The 27,568-nt window shown below is 45.3% G+C and overlaps 1 protein-coding gene across 3 annotated transcripts in view; it reads right to left on the bottom strand.

Moving 5' to 3' along the window:
- Nucleotides 1–27,568, bottom strand: part of SKI (SKI proto-oncogene) — a 144,889-nt gene that overhangs the window by 12,734 nt on the left and 104,587 nt on the right. For 2 of the 3 annotated variants that reach the window (XM_075121174.1, XM_048824842.2), the window contains exons 2-4: nucleotides 4,497–4,622; nucleotides 3,848–3,963; nucleotides 654–922 (exon numbers count right to left, since the gene is read on the bottom strand). In XM_075121174.1, coding sequence (XP_074977275.1) covers nucleotides 654–922; nucleotides 3,848–3,963; nucleotides 4,497–4,622 — 511 coding nt within the window. The remainder of the gene's footprint in view (nucleotides 1–653; nucleotides 923–3,847; nucleotides 3,964–4,496; nucleotides 4,623–27,568) is intronic. The other variant, XM_048824843.2, reaches the window with a different exon arrangement.

The raw sequence follows: 27,568 nt of genomic DNA, 5'->3' as shown, positions 1-27,568 counted from the left end.
TCCCGCTAGTCTCGGTGGGTGAAATTCACCCCTGTGCAGAGGTGCAGCACCAACCCTGTGCACTGCTTAAGGGCTGATTCTACCCTCATTGAAGTTAAACTGTCACAACAGGGCTAGAGTGGGACTTAGGTAGTACATAAGTATGTGTTGGTTCCCCGAATTTCACTCTATTAGAGGAAGGTGCTGTAATGAAAATGGACCACTTAGGGACACATTTTCCCTCTGAAATAAAACTATCTCCGTGTGTGTGTGTGCAAACCACCATTTGCATGGGAAAGATAGCACATGCAAGTCCCAGGGCAGAATTTTTTAGCACCAGAGGGCATGGGATCAGCCTGCTCAGCATCACAACATGTGATGTACGGTACACTCATTTGCACAGGCGTTCACCCATTATAATGCAAGTGTGAGGTTTTGTGGCTGCATCTAATGCGCGTGCTTTTCTGTGAGTGTACACTTGGGGTGCCCTCCAGTGAAAATTTCACTCTTGTCTTGTGCCTCCATTTCTCACTATTTATGTGAGGCTGGGATTTTCAAAGGGGCCTCGGGGAGTTGGGTATCTAGATCACATTAGGTGCTCAACTCCCATTGGAGTTTAACTTCCTTGGACTCCTCTGGAAAACCAAACCCCAAAATAAAGGCAGGTAACTCACACTTACATTCCTCCCGGGTTTCTACTTCAATCTCTGCTTCTGACTCTTTGTCTTCTTCGGTAGCAGTAACGGTGGTCACTGCTTCCGGGACTGCTGGGTTGTCTGCAGTCAGCTTCCTTTTCCGCGGCTGGACCGGGCTGCTCATTGGCTCACCGCTCCGTGACACCACTGTGGCACATGGGGAATTGCTTACAATCTTCTGCTGAGCAGGAGGTGCGAGAGCCACGTTGGGGGCCACAGCATTCTCAAAACTTTTGTAGGAGTAAAAACTGTTTAGGAAGGGGGAGACAAAGGAAAAAGGCAAAATATTCAGTCCCATTCTTGCCTTCAAAATTCCTCCTAACTAGCATCTTAGACTGAAAAAGGCCAGGTCCTCCACTGGTGTAACTCAGCGGAACTGCATTGATTTCAACCCCGATTTACACTAGCTGAGAATCTGGCCCTATGATCTCCACCCATTAAGCGTTCCATGCTCTTCTAAGTGCACAGAGGATTTAGACACATAACCTCCACTCAGTTCAACAGGAATTACAGGTTAAATACTATGTACATGGAAGAAACCAGACCCTCAAGTCTCCCGTATGTTAAATGCTGTTTCCATATTCTGTCTCTGGAGCTTTATGGATTCTTCCAAGATATGGTGCTTTTACATCTAACCACCCACAACTGCCTTCCAACTTTTGAGATTGCACAGCCTGGAGAAAAGCCAGTAGACTGCCAACAACATTCTGTAGTGCATAATTAATTTTTCCACATCACATGTATGTGAGTGTGTATATATTATATTACATTCAATGAACTATGTTAAAAGAACATTAAGGCTGTAATGTCAAGCACTCAAAAGGTTGGTACGGTTGCCGATGTAGCCTTAATTCAGACCCCTTGCAATTATGCAGTGAGAGACAATCTTTAATGATATGTTAAAGTCTCTGCCGACCATGTGCAAACTAAGATTTTTCAGAGGCTTGTAACTGCCAAATTTGGATGAATTTTTGCAGGGACAGCAAGACACATGCTTGAAACCAGGGTGACTATCCAGCCAAATTCCAAGTGCTTTTTTCAAAGCATGGAGTGCAAGAGTGTCTTTAAAAAAATTCTTACAGCTGTTTTGTTAACAGGAGCAAAACACTATTTCCCCCAATCTCTTCTCAGAAACTTCCTGTTTCCTAACTTTTCCAAAAAATTCAGTCTGAGGCAGACAACTGGCATGAAAGTTATCAACCTGAGCAGTTAAAGTTTGGCAAAGTTATAAACAACTGAAAACAGAGGCTTATAATGGAAAATGTCAGGCAATCTCAAGTTAGGGCAGCGCTATCACCGCTGCCTAGACAGGGACTGATTCTGATCACGCCTGCACTAGTGTAAATCAGGAGTAACTACTACATTGGTATAAAAACGAATGTGAGAGCAGAATCAGGTCCATAACAGCAACTTTCCAGCGATGGCTGTCAAAGCCTCAGCTGCATAATTTGTACATGCAAAAGCAAGTTTAAGTGTACAAGCTGGGTACACATGCCAACAGGGTATACATTTATACACACTGTGCACAAGCACGGATTGCAATCACAACTTCAACACTCTCTGGAAATCTGGAGCTCCAGGTGCCAGTGGAGATTTCCATGGGCAGACCCCCTGTTGCAGTTACAGCCAAATCAACATTCAGATATAGATACGCACGCAGAATCACATGGATCTGAGCACGTTTGTACATGTACAGACCTTTTTATATTCCAAAAAACGAGAGAACTGTACAGAAGAGTACAAAAAACACTTGAAATAAAAACTTAAGCAGCCAGGTTGGATTGACCGCTAAGGCACTGGGGGATCTGCTGAAAGGAGTGGGGTGGCAATGCTAAGAAATGATGTTGAAGCCTCCCTAAAAATAACCAGGGGCAGAATAGGGGGCCTGGGAGACATAAATGCTGGGCTGATGCAGGGGGACAGAATGTTTAAAGCCAGGAGGATGGAAGCAATGGGAAGGATGCTGGAGACCTGGGGTCTATTCCCTGATATGCTGCACAAGTTAGCATCTTTGTTTCCCCTCCCACTTGTTTTTCTTATCTATTTAGATAGTGGGCTCTTTGGGGCAGGGATTCTTCTCTGTGGATGTTCAGCCCCAAACATAAAGGGGCTCCAATCTCTGGTGCTGCTGTAATAATAATAATTACCAATAAAGCAGCAACAGGCATGGCTTTGGAAGCCAATTCAATTCATTCCCATAACAACCGGAAGGCCTGTTAAATTCTGAAATACTAGTACATTCAATAAAACGGGTTTAGAACAATGTGTGTTAGGAAGTACGAAATCGAGATGTTTGGAAGGACAAACCAACTGATGCCATGAGCTGGAGTTTGAGTGTTACTAGGGACAGCTGTCTCAGTATATTTCAACAGCGCCTGCCGAAGGGACAAGACTGTAGAGACAGTAAATTTAGCAGATGGATACAGTACATGGATAGTGGCTTGGAAGACTTAAAAAGAATGAATTTAGGGCATGTGAAATGAGCCGTATAGAATGAGGAATAACAAATGCAGCAGGAGTGGATGCTTCCATGCCCAGTCTTGCCCAGGGTGTCTCAACTCTGATCTTATGAGACCACCTGTATTGGCCAAGAGGACGGTTTGGTCTCTAAAGCCCATTCAATCCAGGGCATTTCTGCTGAGACTGCCAACAAGGGAGTCAATGTGTCAGCTTTGGCAGTGGTTTGGTGACTGGCACCTGTGTGCTACTGACCTGGGTGGAGAACACCCGAGAGATTTCACAGGGGGCACCAAAGAGCTGTCGGGTCCCTACCAACTTCGAGCAGATGCCACCCATCATCCTAGAAGTTGATGGCCAAGCCATCTTTAAACAGCAGATGGGCAAAACTCTAAACCAACTGCACAAAATGCTTGGGTCTTTGCACCACTGAACTAGCAATGACTCATGGACAGATACTTCATTTTGCAGTCTTTTGAGGCATGTTTCACTCAAGAAAACCGAATTACTGAATGCACAAATATGGCTACTTTCTTGTTTTCCCTCCCAGAATCACTTAAAACTGCGGCTGCAAATGCTTTCACTGCACTGCCAGCAGACTGACTTGAACTGAACAACACAGCCACTCATATCAGTGCAAGGGAAACACCCACAAAGGGGCTTGCTGTCATATAACACTGATTCTCCCTCCCACCCCATGCTTCAAGTCTTCTTACCTGTCTCGGATTAATATGGGAAGATGTGTCGAGAGCTCTTTCTCGTTTGCTGAAACAGCAGGGGACCAAGGCCGGAAAGCAGAGAGGCGCTGACGGGGATGGACACAACCAATACTCTGCAAGGAAGGGAAGGAAAGAAAGGAAGAGAAAAACAAACAAAAATTGGTCACCACTGAGTATATCTTTCAAAAGCATAAATGGCAAAGAAAAGTTATTGACTTGTGCGCGCGTGTGTGCTTGGGTTCTGTTATCTCTAACACAATTCCCCAACGGGGACCTAACTGCTTAGTGCTTTTCACTGGAAGAGCCAAGTTGGATTAGATTTAAAATCCCATTCAGTTGTTGCTAGCCAACAAATAATATATGGTTTGCAAGAGACCACCTGGGACTCCAGGGCTTTCAGGATTCCCGACCCTCCCAGGCATCCCACAGCCACGCTGCCAGTGCTCACTGAGAGGCTGCAGGAGAAGGGGAAGGGCAGCGTAATTCACTCTTCACTGGGGAAAGGTGGAAAACATCTTTCATTTAGAGAGCACGGGCCAAAACCATCCTTGGTGTTGTTCCATTGGCTTCAAAGGAGGGACACCAAGCACAAATTTCCTCCCACCAATCTACTTTAAACAGGATAAGTGTGTTACTTAAGAGTCACCTTATTGGATGAACCAGACAAGGACCGTAACCAACTGGACTGCTTTTCCTTCTCGGCAGAAGTTGGAGACTGGGAAGCAGAGTCATCAATTTTGGGCTTTTTGGAAGCAGGAGGATCTGAAGGGATCTGAAAGGAAGAGGGGGAGAGGAAGCAGAGATTTAATCATTGTTCTTTTCACAGTCAGTTTAGTGCCAGGATAAAAGGTGGTATTTAAAACAGACATTGATCTTTTCCCGCCATCCCTTGAACGGAACTGTCATTTCATGACTACACTGTAAAGAGCTGCAAATGGAAAAGACAAAGGGACAGAGACCAATGTATTGCACGACACAACACTGGCTTCATTCATTCATTAAAGCATAAATGGCAAGAAAGTTACAATACAAGGGCTAAAATGAGGCATAAATATAATCGAGCTATTCACACTGTGCTGCTAAGCAGTATCTGCCTTTTTTATTATTATTATTGTGTGCGGAAAGGTAAATTTTAATGTGGTTTCTGAATTGGAAAGATTATTTTAAATGAGAACAGAGCAGACTTTGTTATTCTGTTTGCAATGGTTGTTATGCCGATGACTTCACTACCCCACAGCTGCAGTGGATTCTGGGGGCGCTGCCAAGAGCTGCTTTGCCTTTTCCACAAGTGCCTCAGCTTGGCCTATAAATCACCCTCAAGCATAAAATAGTCCTTTGGCAGGCAGGACCCCTTTCCTTCAACACCACAAAGAAATAAAATTCCTACAGTCCCAGCGTGGCTTGCAAAAAAAATTGGTAACTACTGGTTTCACTGGTGTGCTGGGGATACCAGATTGAGGCACTGCCAGCACAAACAAGGCTAGCGGACGGGCTCTGGACCTCATTCTGCATGAAGAGTACAAATAATAAAACAAGAACACACCAACTTTCTTTCTTTCTTTCTTTCTGTGAGCTGGAAAACTCATTGCTTTTCCATATTGCTGTCCAACAGGGCTCTTATTAAGATGGCAGCACAATATGGCAATAACCAGTAATAATCCGAATACTGTATGTTTATACAGAGCTTTTCCATCCCACCATTGCGAAGCACTATACAAAGATGCATAAGTATCCACCGTCTGTGTTTTATAAATGAGTAAACTGTGGGACAGAGAAGTTTTAAGGGCAAGATTTTCATGTGTCTACTGATTCTGGGTGTCCAACTTGAGACCCCTTAGAGGCCTGGTGTTAGAGGGCGGCTGCTCAGCACTATCTGAAAATCAGGCTCCTTTAAGGTGTCTCCTTTAGGCACCCAAAACGGAGTCACCCGAAGCCACTATCCTTGAAAATTACGTTCTGAGTGATTTACCCAATTTTCAGAAAGGGAGTTTCAGGCAGAGCTGAGATTTGAACTCCCTTCTCCAGATGCCCATTCCACTACCCTATCCACTCTGCTCACAGCAAAGCCTGGAGCTGGATGCCATACAAAAACACAGCCCCTTTGCCAGCCTTGATTTGGAGGTAACTCAGACATCAAGTCCATGATCAATCTGCTGCTTTTATGGGTGGCAGAGCAGCTTTGCAGAGCTGTGGCTCAAGCCAACCAGTCTCTAGTTAATGCCAGTTAACCTGGCAGCCTGCGCTGCTAGGACTGCTCGTGGTCTTTTACAGCCCGATTCGCGCTGTAACATAATCGAACCCGGCACAGATCTCTTACTACAGCATTCTAAGGCGAGCTACAGGCTGGGGTGCCTTCCCATACATAGCAGATGAAGCAGAGCGCGTGTGTGAGTAACCGCGAGTGCGAGTAACCGCGAGTGCAAAATTAGCCCATGCCCGCGCCAAATGCCAGTGTCAATGGATTTGCAAGGGCTTCTTTTGGCTCAGCATCAGCCTTTTATTTCTTTGGGCTGACGCTGGAAGTGGCTATGCCACAGCCCCTCCTCCCTTGCCAGCTAGAAAGGGGCACTTTGGAATGGCTTCTGCGGAAAGCGCAGGGCAGCGGGGCTGGGGAAAGGTTCGTTTCTGCTGTCAGAGATGCTGTCTGTGCAGAAGCAGTGACAGCATCAGAATGGTATTTGGCAGGCGAGGCGGCTCCCAGCCCTCTCCACTGGGGATGGTGAGCAATGTGGGGAGGGGAAAGGAAGGGGCCTGGAATGAAAAAGGCAACAGGTGGCAAGACTCAGCATGGAGACCAATCCTCCCCCCCCACATCCCCGCTACCCAACTCAGCTGCAGGAGAACATTCTGCTTAGGCAGGATGGAGGACAGCCATCCTGGGCCCTGTACTGTGCACACATGGATAGCGCCATAATGGGCTTGAACTGGGGGGCCAGTGTAAAAACAAACAGCTTTTGGGGAATGGGGAGGAAAGCGTCAAGTCTTAAAGGGGCTTGAGGAAAGATATTTAAATAGAATCACCTCATTTGCATTTTCAAGGGACAATGTGTCTCCTTTTTTCTTCTCCGCCCTCCTCCCTTTTCCCCTCTAATCAAGGCTGACATCCAAGGCAGAGGGGGAGCCTGAGCTGCACAAAATAGGAGCAGACAAGCAAAACAATCCGTGCCCCTTGCTGCCAGTGGTCAGCGCTGTTCTGTTCCTGTGCACCGGAGCCATGGGGGGAAATCCTGGTTAACAGCCTCGAAGGGGGAGAGAAAGAGAAGAGAAACAGCTGCTGACAGCCCATGTAGATTGTTCTAAATGAAGCAACATCATCTCCCACCATGTGGTGCTAGCATTCCTGAGAATCAGGGTTGGCTTGTGGGCCGGGTACTGGACTGTGATTTGGAAGCCCTGCAGTCTATTGCACACATCGGGCTGCTGTGTGACCTCAGGCAAGTCATTTCACCTCCCTGGCTTGTTTCCCCTTCCACCCTTTATCTGTCTTGTCTACTTAGATTATTAGCTCTTCAGGAAAGGGACTGCCCACCAGGTACAATTGGACCTATGGGTGCTACTGGAACACTGCTAATAAGAATTGCTTTCTCACCCTCTGTGAATAATAATGAATCAAGAACCAGGGCTGTTCATGAAGAAGTGGGGATAATGCTTCGAAATCCAAAAAGCAGGGGGTCGCTCTTTGCCCTGTCACACATGCCATTTGGTTACCCTTCTCGTTAGGTTCCTTCTCGTTACATTCTTATCTGTCTGGGCAGCCACTGAAACTGTTTTTCCCTCCTCACCGAGTTGCAGCAGCTGTGCCATAAACCCATCAAAGGCTCATGCTCTACAGGTGTCAAAATTGGTCAACTGATGACCCACAGGCCCAGTAGAGATGTCATGCAGGCAGTCAATGAGAACGCATCATCACATGCCTCTCATCCAAGCATGACTCAAAGCAAAGCAGAGTCTGCTAATGAAACAGGTAGAATTTGATCTTCCTACCACAAGGGAGCGTGAACAACAGCTCAAAAAAATCAGGGCTGAGGAGGTGGACGACTACAAGAAGGGAAAAGACAAACACACTCTAGTAGTCTGGACACTGAAATGCAAAACTATTGCAAGGCATGTAGTACAACTTTCCCTTCCACATGATTCACTGATTATACACCAGGCTAGGACAGGCTCTCGGCTGGTAATAAGTAAAACTGACAAAAGGACCCCTCTGTCGCTTCCATCGTGGGCAAAGTAGCCAGCATGGGGGAGACACAGTAGATCATATGTGAATGAAAATTCTTTTATTTCCGTCCATATATATAAATGTACAAACTTTACAAATAAAATATTAACACAGGTGGCATTTAACGGGGCACTAAAGGATGCTTTCACCATTCTTATAAATGACCTCCCCCCAGCCTCCCCGATGTGTGAAATAAACTCTTAAAAGCTTGAAACATCTATTTCTGTTTCCTTAACCTTATTCCCCTTTGCTTGTGTTGCTCAAGAACAATGGTTTGTTATTGTATAGCTCCACATAAGCACTGGGGCTTTTCATGATGGTTTGTTGTGGCAGGGTACCTCATGAAGCCTAGAGCTACGCAAAGTGGCTTGTTATTGTAGAGTTGCTCAATTGCACTGGTATAAGATGTCTCTTGTTATAGGGGAGTTTAAGGGCACTGTGGCATTTGCTTTGGTAAGGAAAGGTTTATATGGATCCTAAAGAAAAACACAGAAGTGAGATTTTGGGCCTGCTAACCGTGATGGCATCCCTTTAAAGTCACACTGGTATTAATCAAGCTAGTTTGGATTTTGGCCAAATGAGATCACATTTGACATGTCATGCTAGCTCGATTAGGTATTGTATTATCAAAGCATGAGATCAGTGGAGATGACCTTTACCCGCTGCTTCTCAGAAAGACACCCCACTCCCTTCTGAAAGCTAAATAATAATACTAAAACAAGCAGATCAGGAGTTAAATAGCAAGCCCGGCCTGGCCCCTAAAAGTTCCTTTTTCAGTCCAACATTGAGTGAAAATTGGGCTCCCAGAATAAGACACTTTCAAGCCACTCAAGATGGAGTCATTCCTGGGTATTCTCTCTGGGGTCAGTTTCCTCTCTAGCATCTGGGCTGAGTGGGTGATTTTTGTTCTCCAGGCTCCTCTATTCCCTGAGGGTTTCTATTAGGTACAAAGCAGGGAGTGCTCTGGGGGGTCTGTGTGTGTGTGTGTCTGTGTCTGCCTAAGCCCCCTGTAATCTGAGTAGCTATCCATTACGGGATAAACACAGATGCTACAAAAAAGCAGTGTCCTCACTTGGAAGACGAGAGCAATAGAATGGGCCAAAGTCTCTGGGAGCACCTTTTGCAATTTGACCCTATATTCAACAAGCAGCAAACATGCCTGTTTCTCTCCTCTCTGAAACCAAGCAGCACCCCAAACCCAACCTCTGTAAACACCCCAGGGATCTGTTCAAAAGCCTGGGCTTCATTCTGCTCACCCTTACTCGTTTTACGCTACAGTAACCCTATCAATTTACATTAGTGCAAACAAGAGCAGAATTGAGCCAATTTGCCTAACAGGAGCAGGAAACTTTAGGTGGAGAGTAGTGAGCAGGCGGGCAGTCAGATATTTTAAGGTAGCTACCCAAAACAGGGGTTGCTTAAAGTATGTGGAGAGATGAGGGTCCCTGGCTAGGAACACAGGAACTTCTGTACCAGATCACACCAGTGGTCCACCTAATTCAGTCTCCTATCTCTGATAGCACCCACCAGCAGATGCTTCAAGGGAAGGTGCAGGAAACCTAGTAGACATTTAACAGATGGGTATTAATGGGTGATATGACCCAAAGTGAAGGCTGCTTTCAATTTCAGAGCGGTTCAGATTGGGATTTGCAGGGCTGCATCTGCCTCAAGGGGATCCAACCGAGAAGCCGACCCCCAAAAAGGAAGGGACCCAATTCTCCAGTTCCAATTCAGCCCTTTGGGGCTGAAGATCTCACCACAGCTAAATCTATTCCTAACCCAGAACCCCCAAAAAGCCTACTGCAGTTAAAATGGGGGAAACTCCTGCACATTGCACTGGATTTTTAATCCTTCCTAGGGGGGATATGAATGCAGCCCCTGCCCCCCGCCCCCTACCCCCCAGCGGGGGGTAAAGCAAGTGAAAAAAGAAAAACTCCAGGCTTTTGCTCTTCGAGTTCAGTGATGCAGGGCAAGCCCGGCCACTATGGCTATTATTGTAGCTTTGAGAATATCTGACAGGCTGGAAGCAGGTGCAGTGACCCACACTGCATGGGGTTACTGATTCATCTTTGCATAGAAATCAGACAGCTAAAGGGACAGAGCACGTTCTATGCGGAGACTCTGATTAGGCCATAGGGTGTCTTTCCCTCAATCCTGCCCCTTCCTTTTAAATGGAGCTTGAAATGGATCGGGGACATGGGAACAATACTAGCAGAAATCACTTTATCCTACTTGGCTGGGAACTCCTTTAAAGGGCTGGATTGTGGCCTGGCTTCATGTGGTTGCAGATGTGCTAAGAATAAAACCCACCCTTCCCCACTGCACTGATCCACTCCTCAGACCACAGCCCTGGGTATAGATGCGGGGGACGGGCAGGCTCCATGGGGCCACTACTGCGCCCCACAGGGAAAGCTGAGCCTGCACCAGGTTACAGGACTCTAGCAATGGAGGGAGACAGGGAAGGAAACTGTGACTCACAATTCCGTCCTATGGCCGCTCTGCTACACGCCTCTCCTAACACAGGCCTGAGCCCAGAAGGTCCAAGGTCGCCATCAAGAATGAATTATTCAGTCCACTGGGGGAGGGAAGGGAGGGTGTGAAAGGGCAATTCAGGAGACCAAGCCACAGTAATGCATGATTTTTACATGTACATCTACGCATCCCAGGGAGATAGAGGGGAGGGGCTACGGTCAAGAACTTGGAGCAGATCCTACAGCAAACAAGAGTCTGTCTTTTCATGGTTGCTTTAAATGTCTCCCATCACACACAGAGTGATCCAAGAAACCTCTATTTTCATCTCTTTATGTGATTACTAGAAAGAAATATGAATCTGTGTGCATGTGTATGGATTTGATTCTTTATCTCCCTCTTACGGGTGTACCTCAGGAATAATGCCATCAAAGTCACAGGGGTTACACTCACATAAAACCATGGGAAGCAAAATCAAAAACAGGCCCATAAATCTATGCATAGCATTATAGCATGTTGTTCAAGCTGCTGCTTTTGCTAAGAGCCGAGTTCAGTTATACCATAAGAAAGGGTGGAGCTTCCTGTCTCGGCAGATACTCAGTTTGGGCGTGAAAATTAGGTGGATTTCTCACTAAGAACAAAAACCACAAGACCAGACGCCAGTCTGATACCGGTTTGAAGAAACCTCAAAGATACACTTCTTGGGGGTTAAAAACGTGACAGACACCAAAAGATAAAAATACATTAAAAAATAAAGCAGCAAACAACTAAGTGGCAGGTAATAAACTATACCATCCGGGTCAGACTCCAGCCCAAATGGGCAAGGCTGTGACCCAGTTAAGTTGTGCAGCATGAAAGCACCACTCTTTGTGATGCTGTAGTGAAGGGTTGGTCTAAAATTGGGTCTAGTCCAAAGCCAATGGGAGTCAGTCCACTGACTGCACTGGATGCGGGATCAGAACCTGGTTAAATGATAACCGTAAGTTACCGTTTCTGGTGTTTATAACTGGCTGCAAATATTAGCTTGGGGTGGAGGGAGGAAACCTGGGTTCAGCTCTTGGCTCTGTCCCTGACTCACTGTGTGGTCTCGGGCAAATCACTTAGGCCACCTTGCACCATCTGTACAATGAAGATAATGGCTCCCTACCTCCCAGGGGTGTTGTGAGGGTAAAACCAATTAATGACCGAGAGTGGCACAGGTAACAGGGACTACGTATGTTCCTAGGCGGACCTAATTCATCCTGCAGTGGGGGTGACTGACCCTCATTACCATTCAGGAGCTTCTTGCTGGCCTAAATGAACATAGCAAGTCTGACCAGGTCTTAGTGGATGGGTGCTTATCTTATTATTTTTTTAAAAGGCATTTGGCCAATGCTTAATTTGTAATGAAAGAGGTGCCAGGGCTGAACTGCCAGGCCCAGAGGTGCCAGGGCTCAACCCTGACACAAATTAAGCACTGCATTTGGCCCAATGTAGCACCTGTTTTGGCCTGCTCGGAGAGGCCAAGGACCAAATTGGCAGGATTTTCAAAAGCACCTGTGACATATGAACACAAATGGCACTGAAGCCAATGGGACTTGTACTCCCAAGGCCCTGGGGTGCTTCTGAAAGCCCGACCCCAATGTGTGTGTGTGGGTGGGAAGCTTGCCCATTGCCACCTGCAGAGGTGGTTACCTGAAAAACTTTATTCTCCAGGAGCTGCCAGGCTGGAGATTTTCCCCAGCACTCATTTGAGTTTAAAAGTAAACCTTCCAACCAGAAATTCAGTAGCCAAACGAACAACAATGGTGCATCTAATCTCTCTGTCCAGGCCTCTGCACCACGCTCACTGCTGTGGTATCTAAGCATGAGGTGTAACACAGGAATAAGCTGCTGCTTCTTTGACTCAGCAAACTAGGAGTTCATCCTTATCAAGATCAGGCTCAGCCCTGGTGATACTGTCCTCTCGCAGCAAAAGCGTTGTAGAAAGCACTTAGATATCTAGCACCAGCTACGGCCCACAGGGGCCCATGGATGACATGCAGCTGATTCAGGAAAGCCAGATCCACATGGGATTTTGCTAGACAAAACAGATAGCAGGAGCTTCTGAGATACAGCCCGTGCAGCCACAGCTAGCTCACAGAAAGCCCGTGAGTATTCAACCTCAGCCAAGGAACAAGACTCTTCCATCACCAAGGAACCTTGCAATTAAAATAACACCAGCCAAACAGAAAAGCTGAAATTGTCGATCCTTCAGGAACTGCTGTGATTTTCTTAATCAGAGATGAAAAGTGGGTCAGCACAACTATCCTCACCCCTCTGTGTGCTGTGCTGCTGCGAAGAATGGCCAACGAGCCCCAAGACAGCCTCTGTATGCAAGATGTGTCACTCAGCGTCTAGTTAGAAGTCAGGACCCCCTGAGGTCTGTTCCGACTCTGGAAAGGAGTGGTGTAATGCTCAGAGATAGGGACGGGGAGACGTGATTTCTAGGTTCTATTCTGAGCGCTGCTGCTGAGGCACTAAGTCACTTCAATTCAGCTCCCTCGTGTATAAAATGGAGACAACCGCCTTACCCACCTGCAAGGACTTTGTCTTGGAAGGAAGTTGGCACAGACAGTATCCTTGAGCAGAATGAAACGACAGTGTCCCATATGGAGTCCCATCTCCCAGTGAATCCCCTAACAGTTGTTCATTTTTAAGGGCCCCAAGGTTGGTTCAGACCATTGCACATGCCATCACGGCCACACATCCTACAGGCCAAATGGCAGGGTGAACAGGACACCCCCAGAGATGCCATAAGCAGCAGTTTGGAGAAGGCGTGCATTATGTTACCAACAAGCGCTCTAAGATGCTCCTTCAAGTCAGAGTGCAATCCCCGAGGAACATGGAGGCTGGGGTTATAGCCTTCTCCCCAGGCGTTCTTATGCAGGGCGAGTCTCCTGTGACTTACACCAGTGCAAATCAAGACTAGCTCCCCTGAAGCCAATGGAGCTACACATGCGGTCAAACCCGAGTAAGTGAGAAGGGAATCAAACCGTGAGTTTACTTGGCAGGTGCAACACACTCGCAGGCACCCAGTTGTGAACAAACTCCCGCAAAATCCCAAACCAGGCATAATTTAGATTCGAGTTCCCTTGCATCCAAATCCTTTAAAACAGTGACACGAGCTCCAATCACTAGAACACATGCTTCCTACAGGTTTTGGCGATGTGGCTGGCTGGTGATTAATAAGGTATTAAGGGGGGGGGTCTCTATCGAGGACTGTACTTTCACGTGGATTGCAGGAAAATATTTAGTCTGATGCAAACTGATGGGTATAAACGACCTGTCTCAGTGAAACAGAGTGAGCTCAGAGCACTATAATCTGGAGCAGTAGGAAGATTTACTGCATCTTTACTGTATATATTTAAAAGAGAAAAACCTACCACATCTAAACACCAGTTCTAGGAAGCGCTTACTACAGTCTGCCCTTTTTATTTTTTTTATTACGTTTCTGGTTTTGGTGGCAGGAGTCCAGACCGTCACAGCGCAGAGCTCTCCGTCTTCCCCCTCCCAACAGGTCTGGTGGAAACAGCGAGTATTCATTTTACCCTGTCATTCTGAGAGGCCTGATGACATGAAGTATTTGCTTTCTATTCCTGCCCTTCCCAGCACGCTCACTGGCTGCCACTGTGTCGCCCTGCGTCTGACCTGCGGGGAGGCTTCACAAACCGCAGCTGAAAGCACTTCAGAGAGTGCCCGTTACACAGCGGTTTGAAAAGGTGTTGTGAAAAGCTCCTTGCTGTGCTCACCCTACTACTGGAGACCTGACCTGGACTCACTTTGCCTGCTCTCAGAGGGAGAGCCTCCCCATCACCTGTAAGCCTTATTCTACTTAATCCACACCCGTGCAAATGGCACTTCCCCGCCCAAGAATGTTATGTAAGACGCAGTGTTTTAGTCAGCCGGTACTTGAGAAAGTTCATCTCAAGGATCTGGGAACAAAGGGGCTAATTCTCCTCTCAGTTACACCAGCGTCAAGTCCTTTGCCTCCAATGGACTCACTTCAGATTTACAGGAAGGAAGACAGGAATTGGACCCATTCTGGTTCCTACAAAATGCTTCTCTCACACAATTCCTCAGTCTAATAGAATTTCTGATACGGAGTCTGTTTTGTGAAATGTCTGGAGTGAAACAAAATTAAAACTGTTTTGTAGAATATTCTTTGCTTAGCCCCAGCAGCCCCTCGACTCTCATTTCCAAACTCCATGGCCAGCGTGCAGAGGAAGACTTTTCTCCCTTCCCAGCCCTGCTGTCTGAACATTTCTTCCTCTTTTTTTTTTAACTGTAAGATTTTAGCCAGGCTCCATTTGGTGGTTGTGCTTGAACTCACAACTAGCCAACAGTGGATCCATATAAAAAATCTCCCAGCCCAATTTCCTAACAGTTTGTTCCAGTTGCTATCACCAAAAAAAACCCACTGACCCTGCAGCTTGGTTTTAAAATTTCACTAGAAGAAAACAACATACATGTATGTGCATGATTTGCTTTTCAAAGTGCTCAGTACAACTGAGAAACGCCAGAGAGGCTGTGAATTTAGTAAACTGGGTGGATCTTGGCTCCAATTATGCACAGAAGCATATTTATTAGGACACAAAATGGCTGTGATTTGTTATGAACACACCTCCTGGGATACTTTCGGGTTGCTACAGGTTGTAATGTAGCTTGTAAACTTATTCCTGAGATTAATATTTCGTAGAGGTGTGGTGGTAGAAAGAGCCAGCTCTTCCAGCCTTGACATTTACATTCAAAAAAAACTGCTCTGCAAGTTGAACTGGTATGCATCCGATGAAGTGAGCTGTAGCTCACGAAAGCTTATGCTCAAATAAATTGGTTAGTCTCTAAGGTGCCACAAGTACTCCTTTCCTTTTGGCTCAAAGTTATTAGTGAACTCTGGAATTAAACTCTTACTCTCCCCCCTTGCCCCCAGCTGTTAAATTCTTTGCTGAAAAGCTTCTTTGGGCCTGATCATGCATATTCTGACCAGAGGAAGCCGAGGAGACTTTGCCCATCAGTAATGGTTGGTAGGGCTGGGTCTATAGAGCTGGATTTCAAGGGATGAGGCCAATCACCAACAGCCAGCTAAACAGAGAATACAGAAACACTTCTGCAGCTTGTTGTTGGTTTACCGTTTCCTTCAAGGGCCCGATTAAGCAACCACTTGGATCCAGACGACGGTCCTGATAAGGGCTCTTCCCTGCCTGCTTGATCCCTAGGTGCACGTTATCTTTGATGGACTGACGTCAGCAAATGAGCACCCCATTCTGTATTGCACTGCATTCAAATCAAAGCCTTTTTCTGCAAGGGGTACCATTTTAAACTTTAAACTTTGGTCTACGTTAAGGTTCAGATGCATCTTCACACAGGAAAATCACAGCATATATATGTTAAATAAGCAACAGACAGTTTCAGCTTGCTGTTCCGAGAAACTCTGAGCCAGACATGAACAGCTCTTATCCTTGAAATCATTCCCAGACCCCTCCCCGGTTTACCAAGCTGACTAAATCTGGGGAGGATTTTAGACGTGCAGCCCCTGATGGGCTCCTTGCTCACAACCACATCAAAACACACACACACTCACACACAAAGCCCAGCGAGGTTGCACAGCTGGAATCAGGCAATAAAAAAACCCAGTGTACTTAAAAAAGAAAAAAAAAAAAAAGGTTTTGAGTGCAGTTGGAATGCAGCTGTGGATATTATTTTACACAGGGAGGCTTGCATGTGTGTACGCGCATGTGTGTAAATACATGTGTGCATGTGCACGCGTGCGTAGGTGCATCTATAATAAATAGGAAGTATTTCACTCTGAGCAATCTGGAAAAAATGTACCAAGTGAAATACTTCTATTTATTTTTAGCCGTAAACTAATTTGTTTTTAGATTCCAGCTGCCATCTAGACTAGGGGAAAAGCAGCAGTCCTCATAGGGCAATGCACTAACGGCTTCACGAGAGCTGGAGGGACCAGTCTCAATCCTCACAGCCTGTACTAACCAGTTGTCTCAAACACATATACAAGTGTCACAGGTCAGTGCCTGGGTAGGATGCAGGGGATCGGCTCAACTACAGACTGTACCGTTTCTATTACCAAAATAATCCTCACCATAATTAAACACCCACACGCGTGTGCACATGCACATACGTACACACACACACACTCCTATTCTGAGCTGCTATTTCTGAACCAGGGGTTTTCCAGGTTTGGGGGGAACGACCCTTCCCTTTCCTTCCATTTCTTATCCCTTTGCTTCTAGTGCTTATTGGTGCAGTGATATCTACCTGAATTTGCAGACAGGCTGAAACAATAGTTCAGGGAGTCAGAGAATGGTGTTAACCTGGGGTCACCACACCCCTGGGGGGTTGTGAAAAGATATCAGGGGTTACCACCAGGCTTCCCTTCACATGTTGCTAAATGGGAATGGGCCTCTAGTCTAGGGCAGTGCTACTCAAAGTGGTGGTCCGCAGACCAGTGCTGGTCCGCGAGCCATCGGCTGCCGGTCTGTGCGCACACTGGAAAAAAAAATTGCCAGTCCCCCACATCAGATAGCTTGAGAAGCACTGGTCTAGGGGATGCCAGTATGGAAAAGACTGAGTACCAGTGTTATGAAACAAAGTGACAAGGTGACTTTAAAAGTATGCTTTCCCCTTTGAATCAGACCGCTGCCTCCAGAAAGCCTTCTACTCTATCTGGATGACAGTTGCAATAAGCATATAGCTTTTACAATCCAAGGATCTCAAAGCACTTTGCAAGCATTTATTAAATAATTAAGCCTCCCACCTATACCTGTATTATGCAAGAAGTTAAACTAGATATCACGGCCGCTGCAGGGCTCCGTAATCTATGAATTTACAGGGGTTGCCATTATGAAACCAGCATTTATCCATATGAGCCATCTGAGACTTCATGCTTGTCCAATATGCCTGAAATAATCCCACATCTCAGATACGACTAGTAATCACTGCAGATGAATGTTGACTTGCTAGAGATGACCAGAAGATGACAGCAGAGATTATTATTCTCACTGCACAGATGGGGAAACTGAGGCACTAAATACTCAGAGTAATTATGGACAGGGCCAAGAATGGAACACAGAGTCCTGTGCTGTAATCACTACATTCCCTCCCCAAATAGCAAAGGGAGTATAACCTGAATGCCAAGAATTAAACCTCTGGAGTACAGTGCTCCCACAAGAAAACCTTTGTAAAGAAAGTTCCAAAGAAATAAAGTTGATTTTTATTTGTTAAGAACTGTACTTGGTTTTTGGCCCTGGTTCGGAGCCTCTTTCCACTGGCTACGACTCTGCCTTGCCCATCCAGTGCAAACTAAAAATTATGGCTTGAAAAGAATTCCCTACCCTGAGATTTGGTTTTTTTTTTAAAAAAAAAACAAAAACAACACACACACACACACCCCAACACTGGAGCAGAGCCAATCGCGGACACTAGTGCAAACCAGGTCAGGGGGACTAAGCAAGAAAAATGGGCCCTTTTCCTCTGGCCATTTTTGTTGGCAACAGTTGTGTGGGAACTCTTGAATGCTATATGGATACCAAGTGTGTGTGCGTGCACATGCGTGTGTGAGAGAGAAACTGAGTGTGAGCGTGTGTGCAGGAGGGAGATAGAAGTTGGGAGGAACCTAGGGGCCTTGCATTGACACCAATGAAGTTGAGGGGAGTTTTGCCATTGGGTTTCATGGAAGCGGGGTTCAACAAGGAAGCAAGTAACCTCCTCTAAACAGCCCTACTCTGCTCATTTTGAAACACTGGACTGATTCCCTATGGGATCATTGTCATGGGGACCTAAAAAGCATTTATTGACCAGATATTATCCCCCCTGCTTTTATTATTATTTTTTTTTAATTGAAACCAGAATCTGCTGCCCTAACTGCCTGTAAGTTCCATCTTGAAATTCTCTCCAAAGCATCAGTTCCTCTATTGAGAGGAGTCCACTCTGCCAGCTGAGATTCTCATTTTAATTTCAAACCTTACATAAAAAGGGCAAGTATTCCCCTTGTGGCTTCCACCAATGTTGGCTCAAGCAAGCGTGCTGTTCTTCCTCAAATACCATCCGATGCATAAGACCCTTCAGTGGCCAGGGGTTTACAAACTCAGAAGGGGGCGGGGGGCGGGACGGACACCAACATTGATAGAAAACAGATGAGGTTTTGTTGTTGTTTTGTTAAACCCTCCTCTAGTATCTGGGCAGACTGTTAACAAGCTCTAAAACGGACTGATTTGGGGGTTTTCTGATTCCTCTGGTGCCTGCGGTAGTCACCCTCGGTCTCCTAAAAACACATAACCCGCTTTTGATTTAAAATGGGAATGTAGCTAAATGCTGCCAGCACCTGGAGAATGCAAACTTACAGGATTCCTCTGCTGCAAACTGTCAATGATACTGTGGATTTCTGCATTTTTAAAAAACTGGTTCCAACATGCTGCATGGCAGATTTACCCCCATCCCCCACCCCCGTCTGTGCGATGAAACATCTTGGATGAGGGACAGGCAGAACGTGCCACACCATTAAACAAGCAAGCCACCCCAGGAAGCGCAGCTGCAAACAAACTGGCAAAGATCTGCAAGTGTCTTTCGATGGCAACTTAACAAAGAACATCCCTTGAATGCATCTCCAAGCTTGAGATGGCTTATTATGTCTGAAAGTAAGCCCTCTGCTGACCTCCACAAACTGCAGCACCCACTGGGCTAGTCCCTCCATTACAGTGCACACTCTGCCAGCTGCGGGAAGAGGACGCTAACTCACACAACTGTTTTTGCACATGGCAGCTGGTTACAGCTCTACAGATCTGAATGATGCTTGTATGTCACCATGAAAGCACTGAGCAGAGCTCTTTGGATGATGCTGAAGCTCCCTTGCCCCCCCATATGGACTGGTATTTGTTTTCAGATGCCTCCTTGCTTTGTTCTTCCTCACAGGCTTGTTCCTCTTGCGTTAAGGTCTCTCCACCTGGTACCTTCCAAAACAGCACCCATGCCGATACCCCCGCCCCTGCTTAACCTGTAAGTGCCGTAGTCTTCCTCAAAGGCAGCTGTTTGTTCCCATCCTGCTAAACTATTGTCTTCATGGTACTACCCCCAAGGCATAATCAGCTTCTCCCAGTGGAGACTGACAACAGTCTGCTTCTAAAGCCAGGATCACCCCGATGCAAACCAAATATGCTAACCGACAGGCTGCAGCAGCACTGGGCTGTCAATCAGAGCGACTGTCTCCCATCCATGCCATGTGAACCGGAACGTCAGCAGGAGTTTTACACCCCGAGCCCTGCTGCTTTTGCAGAGAGATGCCTACAGCTAAAAAGTGAATAAAATCCTTTATGGATGGCTGCCAGGATTATGATTTTTAAAAGCATTTAAAATATTTTATTGATAGAACATTCTGCAAAAGTCAGTGCAGGGTTTTTGTTGTTGTGGTTGTTTTGTTTTTTTAAATATATAACCAGGGAACAGAAAGAAAAACAAAACTAACCCATGTAACACAAAGATGCAACGTCCCTTCAGGAATCTCTTCTGTCCCTTCTTGCGGAGAATTAGGCCTTCACATCCTCTCCTCACTCCTCCAGGCACCTAACCTGATACTTGTGGCAGGCTAGGTTGCTGTCAGGACCCTTGGCAAAACCATGGCACATGGGCATGTCCATGTGACACTGACAGGCAGCAGTGGGGCGGAGGGAGGAGGAGAGAAATAGAACTGAGAGATTCATCAGACTAAGCTGGGAAGAGTAGTCTAAGCACATCACAATGAATTACTTCAAAGTTCAAAGAGCCAGCAGAGAAATGAGAGACACTTCTTATATCCTGCAGGTTCCCAACGGACAACAGTCAGATACCCTTTTCTGGAGGTACCCAAGGGACCAGAGTCATACAATCCTTCCTTTTAATTAAACCCTCTGGTGTCAGTGTTAATAATGTGCACTTATACAGCCCTCCTCATTGGAAGATCTCGAAACACAATCCTCCGGGTAATTATGTCCCTTCCACAGAAAGGTAAAACAGAGGCTGTGGCAGCTTGCTCAGAGGAAGTCACTGTCAGAGCTAGAACAGGAATGCAGAAGTGTTGACGACCTATTCCCTACGCTAACCAGTGGACAACACAGGTTTTATGTCTCAGGCTGCTTAAAAAGTCTAAGGGAGGAGGTTTCAGAGTAGCAGCCGTGTTAGTCTGTATTCGCAGAAAGAAAAGGAGGACTTGTGGCACCTTAGAGACTAACCAATTTATTTGAGCATAAGCTTTCGTGAGCTACAGCTCACTTGAGCGGATGTATGGGTATATTGGGAGGAGGGTATATTGTCAATTCAGTGATTATGAATTAATGTGTACAAATCCCATTAAGGTTAATGGAAATGGAAATTCCCACTCCTAATAAATGACCATGTATGCCCCAATGCATCTCTCCAGGGTTTCTTAGGGACTGCCATATTTTTCATCCCAAGAAAACCTATGGTGCCCACTAAAGGGAACGCATTGTGCCTAGACAGGGTAGGACATTTTGGGTACAACTCAGTGGCTAAAATGAGGATTTAAAGCCAATAAAGGGACATCGCTTTTTCTTCCCACCTCTCTTTTCAGTCAGGCCAGGGCCACTGGCAAAAGCTGCATTCCAGGGAGGTGGCTCCCTCACTACCACACACAGAGTAGAGGGAGAAATCAAATTCTTTGCTTTCAAAATGTTTTTAAAGCTACAGAAAAGACAGGCAGATGCTTCTGTAAGTACCAGACAACTAATGCGCTCTGAAGAAAGGTTATGATTCTAGGAAACCCACAAGAAGCTCATCTACTTTAAGTAACTGTTATTACTCCTGAAACCTCCCCAGAGCTCCAAGGATAAAGCCAGACAACCAATTACAGTCTTAGACTTTCAAAGCCTCTTTTGCTGCCTTTAGAAACAAGCATCACGTGCACTTTGCACCAGACATTGCGCTTAGGAGGGAAGTTTGTGGGGAGGGGGGAGAAGCTCTTCAGTTCAGCCTTTCCAGAAGCTCTATACAACTGCTCCTCTTTTCTTCTGGTGCCTTTTTTTTTTTTTTTTTTTTTTTAAATTTTAAGCTCCAATAGGTAACTTGTCTAAACAGAACTAATGCGGCCTGGGACGTGCATTTCAGAAAGGATGCACTTAAAAAAATACATAAGTGACATACTTAGAAGAAGGTTTTTTCCTGCGATGTGGCCAGTGGGATTAAAGAAGGGCAAAGATTTGTAACAATTTTAAAAAATAAAAACCACCTATCTAAACCCAACCTGCTAAACAGAGAGGATAGACACATACATACTCAGCTCCTAAGGAGCAAACTTTGGCAAAGCAGCCGCATCCAAAGGAGACTTAACACACAAGCTTATAATGATCTCTATAAACAGAGTATGTTATTCTCCAATTCCTTCTCTATTCCAACATAAAAATCATCCTTTCAACCTATAACATTGTAGATGGCAAGATTATTAAAAAATGCAGCCGATATACAGGTGCAGATATAAATTTATATCATGTCAAATGTGGAAGGAAAAAAGAATTTAAAAAAACAGAAAGGGGATAGGATGGACACAAGGGGAAAAAACTGGGACACCACAAGAAGGCTTTCAGCTCTTGTATAATGTGATGGATTTTAAGCCTTAAGGGGGAGAACTGGCTAAGCAATATTACAATGCAGCGTGACTGAGCAGCCACATGGATTGTGTCTGCTACAACTCTATTAATAGGATAAAAGTAAAGATAGAAGAGGTTTGGCTATATATACTGCCTGTATGAACTGCTTGGCAGTGGGGCGCTCTCTCTTTCTATATTAGGTCCCAGAACCTTCCAGAGCGGCAAACACAGTATCTAATGGTCCAGTCCCACAAACCCATACGCACAAGTAAACTTTATTCGGCTGAATTAGCTCAATTGATGTTACCCATGTAAGTGTTTGCAAGCCTCAGTGCAGCATCCATATCAAAGCACTGAAGTGTGCACATAAGTCCCATTTAAAGTTAACTGGACTTAAGCACAAGCTTAACTTTAAGCACACACTTATGTGCTTTGTGGAATCTGGACCTGAGATGGTAAGTGCACAGATACATTCCTTTTGTTCAAATAATTAAATAGCTGAACAGTTAGTCCCACCTTTACTATTTTTTCCACTCCCTTCTCATTTTCTTGTTACAATGCAAGTCCTATTGCACATTCCCATCCCATGTGCGTAATCTGCATGACCCCTATAAAGATGGTCAAATAAATATGTGGTGATCTCACAAGTATGGAAATAAGCTTATTTAAAACAAAAATTATATCTTCAGGGGATTTGGCAATAACTTTCAATTATTTTTAATTGCCTAGAAAATTAAAAGAAGAAAATAGTGTGGTATAAATGTTAAGGAACATTATTAAGCAGTTTTCATAACTTCTCAGTCTTAGCTTAATAGACAAAAAGAGACTTTTTTTAAGCCTCCCCTCATGGTCATCTGTTCAATATGAATGGACTGTCTGTTCCCATGTGTCCTCAAGGGGGAACTGAACTGAAACATTCTATGATAGAAACCAGACTCAGTTTGACCTGGTGGGCAAAAAGAACTCGACAGAACCCTTAAAACTTGGGTTTAATTATAAACCACTGCGAAGTCTGGATTGTAGCCTGAGAGCAGACATACAGGGAAAGGACTCAGAGAAGTTGCTTTGGAGCTATGAACATCAACCCCTTTCACCCCCCTTTATTTTTCTTAAGCATGGGGTGGGGTTTTTTCATCTTCATCAAAAATGATTTATTCACTAATTGCAAAATAAGCAAGATTTCCAAGGTAATAGCCCAAGTCTGTCTTCTTTTCTTCTTGGGGAATCACACTATCACAAGTGTTTGACATTTCATCCAACATATCATGGGAATCAACAGAGAATTGAAATTCAGCCCCCGTGTTGTGGCTTCACGTTTTCTAATGAAGCCTGTGAAGCAGTGATTGGAAAACACAAGACTCTGAGCAGCATCATTTCTTCAAGCAGTCCAGCTGGAATGCAGTGAACCAAATCTTGCCTGAAAAGTACATGCATACGTCCTATGGACTTTAATACTCACATCCAGAAAAGAATTGGACTAACATTCTACCCTCACCCCTCTGCCGTGCAAAAACATCCTTATTTTTTAATTATTTAATAACATGGGCCTTTGGAAAGTTTACAAGAGAGTGTAATGAATACTTTTGACCTGCTAAGAAAACAATATTAACCTGATTCTACTCTTACTTAAATTGGTGTAAATCAGCAATGAAGCCTGATCCAAAGCCAACGGGAATCAATGGTTGGCTTCAACTGTCTTTGGATCAGGTGCTCACTCCACTGAAGTAACCAGAATTACACTGGGATAAATGAAAAAAGAATCAGAACCATTAACACTCTCCATTCCACTAGTATCTCAGGAGGATATTAAACAGCAGCTACTAAAATTAGACCTTTTTAAATTGTCTGGCCCAGATAATTTGCATCCAAGAGTTTTAAAAGAGCTGGCTGAGGCGCTCACTCGACTGTTGGTTTTGATTTTCAATAAGTGTTGGAACACCAGGGAAGTTCCAGAAGATTAGAAGAAAGCTAATATTGTGCCAATATTTAAAATGGATAAACGTAATGATAGGAGTAATTATAGGCCTATTAGTCTGACATTGATTCTGTGCAAGATAACGGAGAGGCTGATCCAGGACTCGTTAATGAAGAATTAAAGGAGAGTAATATAATTAATGCAAATCAACCTGGGTTTATAGAAAATAGACCCTGTCAAACTAATTTGTTATTTGTGATACAAGTTTGTCTGATAAAGGTTATAGTATTGTCGTAATATACTTCTATAAGGCGTTTAAGTTGATATCACATGACATTTTGTTTTAAAAAAATAGATATAAAATGAACATGGCACACATTAAATGGATTAAAACTGGCTAACTGATAGGTCTCAAAATGTAACTGTAAACGGGAAATCATCATCAAGTGACTGCGTTTCCAGTTGGGTCCTGGAAGCATTGGTTCTTAATCCTACTCTATTTAACATTTTTATCAATGACCTGGAAGCAAACAAAATCGTCACTAACGAAGCGTGCAGATGACACAAAAATTGGGGGACTGGTAAATAATGAAGAGGACAGTCATTGCTGCGAGTAATCTGAATTGCTTGGTAAACTGGGCACACATTTTTAATGACTAAATGTAAGTGTATACATCTAGGAACAAAGAATTTAGGCCATACTCACAGGATGGGGACTCTATCCTAGGAAGCAGCAACTCTGAGTAAGATTTGGGAATGGTGGTGGATAATCAGCTGAATCGGAGCTCTCAGTGCAACAGTGTGGCCAAAAGGGTTTATGCAAACCTTGGATAAATGGGGGAATCTTGAGTTGGAGCAGAGAAGTTATTTTACTTCTGTATTTGGCCCTGGTGGACTGCTGCTGGAATAGTGCGTCCAGTTCTGTTAACTCTCCTCTATGGCTAGGGGAGAGGACCTTTATCTTCTTCTCTCCTTCTGTGCAATACTATTATGAAAAGCAAAACTCAAGGGAAACAAAGCCACAAATGGTACTTGAAGGATAATATTAGTGCAGTGGTTTGCAATCTATGGTCTGTGGACCTCTGAGGGACTATGTATAAGATTTCCAAAGCAGTCTGCATCTCCATTTCAATTTTTTTAGGGGCCCGCAAATGAAAAAAGGTTGAAAACTACCGCAGTAGTGGATATAACATAAACGCAGGAGAGCACAGAAATTCAGACTAACCATGAAACTCCAGGCAAATAATCTGTCCTTAACTCACCCTCCCGTGCCTAGATAATCAAGGATCTTTGACATATGTACCATCATGCACTGTTGAGAGACTTCGGCACCAAAGGGTGAGGTAAGGACACCATGCTGGTGTCCAGTGTTTCATTTAAGCTCTGAATTTCCCTGTAAGAGTAGCACTTTACCAGAGTTTTGTTTTGGTTTAAATGGTGCAAAACAAAAAACAAAAACAAAACAAAACCCACTTACAAAGCCGTGAAAATAAACTGTCTGGAGGACTTAGCTTATTTGCAAACCACCAGACACTGAAGTGCCTTGTTGCACCCAAACAGCAAACAAGAAGAATGTAAAACTCAAACATGTGATTAGAAAGAGGAAGCTGTACTACCCCCATCCCTCCTTTCACTTTTGCATCCCAACATAAAAGGGAGTGTTTCATTTAGCTTCAGTGGAGAAGGCCATGGCTAAAATGCCAGCACCCCATCCCCCTCCTGCACCCCAAACCCCTGCCCCAGCCCAGACCCCATCCTGTACCCAAACTCCTTCCCAGAGCTTGCACCCCTCACCCACACTCTTCTGCACCCCTGCCCCAGCCCAGTGAAAGTGAGTGAGGGTGGGGGAGAGCAAGCGACAGAGATGGAGGAGAGATAGAGTGAGTGGGGCAGGGTTTTGGGAAAGGGGCGGAGCCTCAGGGAAGAGGCAGGTTAGATCCTGGGTTGCCCTTAGATTCAAAAAGTGATCTGGGGCACAAAAAGGTTGGAGATCACTGCTCTAAGGCCTTTTATTCCTCTTTTAGTCCTGTGTTTGAGAGATTACAGGTGGATGATCAAAATTCCTAGCAAGTCTCTAACTATCCTACCTCAAGGATGGGTCTCAAGTCTGTGGGTCAATTAGATTTCCCTACAACCAAACCCAAACAGAATCTGGGCCGGCTGAAGCCTTAGTGACATATACCACTGTGAACCTCCGGACCAGACAGGCGCTGGGAGTGCTGCCGTGGCTGCTTCCTCAGTCCCTGGGGCAGGGTGACCCATGGACGGAGCTACTCATCGCTCTGCAGCATACCCACTGACTAATCTCGGGCTCTGGGGATGATGGTCATGACACGTCAGCTTGGGGGCATGCAGCAGGGGGAGACTGGGGAGTAGCTCCAAATGCAATAAGAGATTTTGCCTCCCCTTGTCTGAGGGAAGAGCAGTCGCTCTGCTAGTATCATGTGCTGCCTACTACACAAGGACTGCTTTACAAGCTACACAGAGTAAATAAGAGGGGACGTGGCATTTTGTCCTAGAGAGCCTGCTCAGGTTGTGAGAAATAGCACCGTTTAGGAGAGAATCTAACCAGCCAGTACACAGGACAAATATTATCTAGCTCCAGGGGAGTTGGGCAAAGGGATCAGGTGGATATGAAACCAATTACTGGATCGAAGGGCCTAAGGCTTCCAAGGCCCCAATCAATCACACTACGGCATGAACCACGCTAATTCACAACCATCCTCAGAAGGGGTTTTCAACACCGCCCTTCCAGACAGCCCCGTCGACCGGTTTCAAAGAGGGTTTGCACATCCTTTCCCCTGTCCATTTTGAAGAGGGATTTTAGTTTAACGAACATGTAAGATGAAGCCGGGCTGCAAACAAATAACCCCGCCAAGTCTACGGGACGCTTTTATCGCCAGGTCCCATCCTGCTGCTGCTGGTGCCAACTGGGAGTTTTCCCACCAACTTCCAGCGCAGCCAGGTTGAGCTGCCACAGTGAAGGTCCAAATCCTGCTCTCAGGGAGAGTGGTGCAATGGCCTTGCACCAGCGTACAGGACCAGAATTCATCCACCGAGACTCCAACCAGTTTCAAAACAGGTGGAAAGGGTTTAGGAGAAATTCTCCCATAGCCCCCTTAAAAAAAAAAAAAAAGAATGAATTTGGTGGGGAAGAAGTTTATCATCTCATCTGCTGCTGCAGGGGAGAGAGAGCAGTGAGGGAAAGGCAGGCAAATAATAAGTCTGGCTCAGCTGTTCGGGGTGGCAGGTGTCCTGAAATCCTCATTGCAGAGAACAAGCCAAGAGGTCATGGGAGTCATGGGTATTTGGAACGGAGCGGAGAAACAATAGGTTTGGGGCCCTCTGTCCCCTTGCCTTTCTTGTCTCCTTTGTTAGTGGTCGCCTTCCCAGAATGGCCGCTAGTTTTATTTTAGGGGGTGTCGTCTTTTTTTTTTTAAATCTCCACAGCCTGGTGATTAAAAAAAAAAAAGACCCCCTCTCGCTTTATTGTCTGATTCTGGCAT

The sequence above is a fragment of the Caretta caretta genome, chromosome 18, assembly GCF_965140235.1.
Source record: "Caretta caretta isolate rCarCar2 chromosome 18, rCarCar1.hap1, whole genome shotgun sequence".
Taxonomy (NCBI): domain Eukaryota; kingdom Metazoa; phylum Chordata; order Testudines; family Cheloniidae; genus Caretta; species Caretta caretta.
This window is presented reverse-complemented; position numbering and strand designations above follow the sequence as displayed.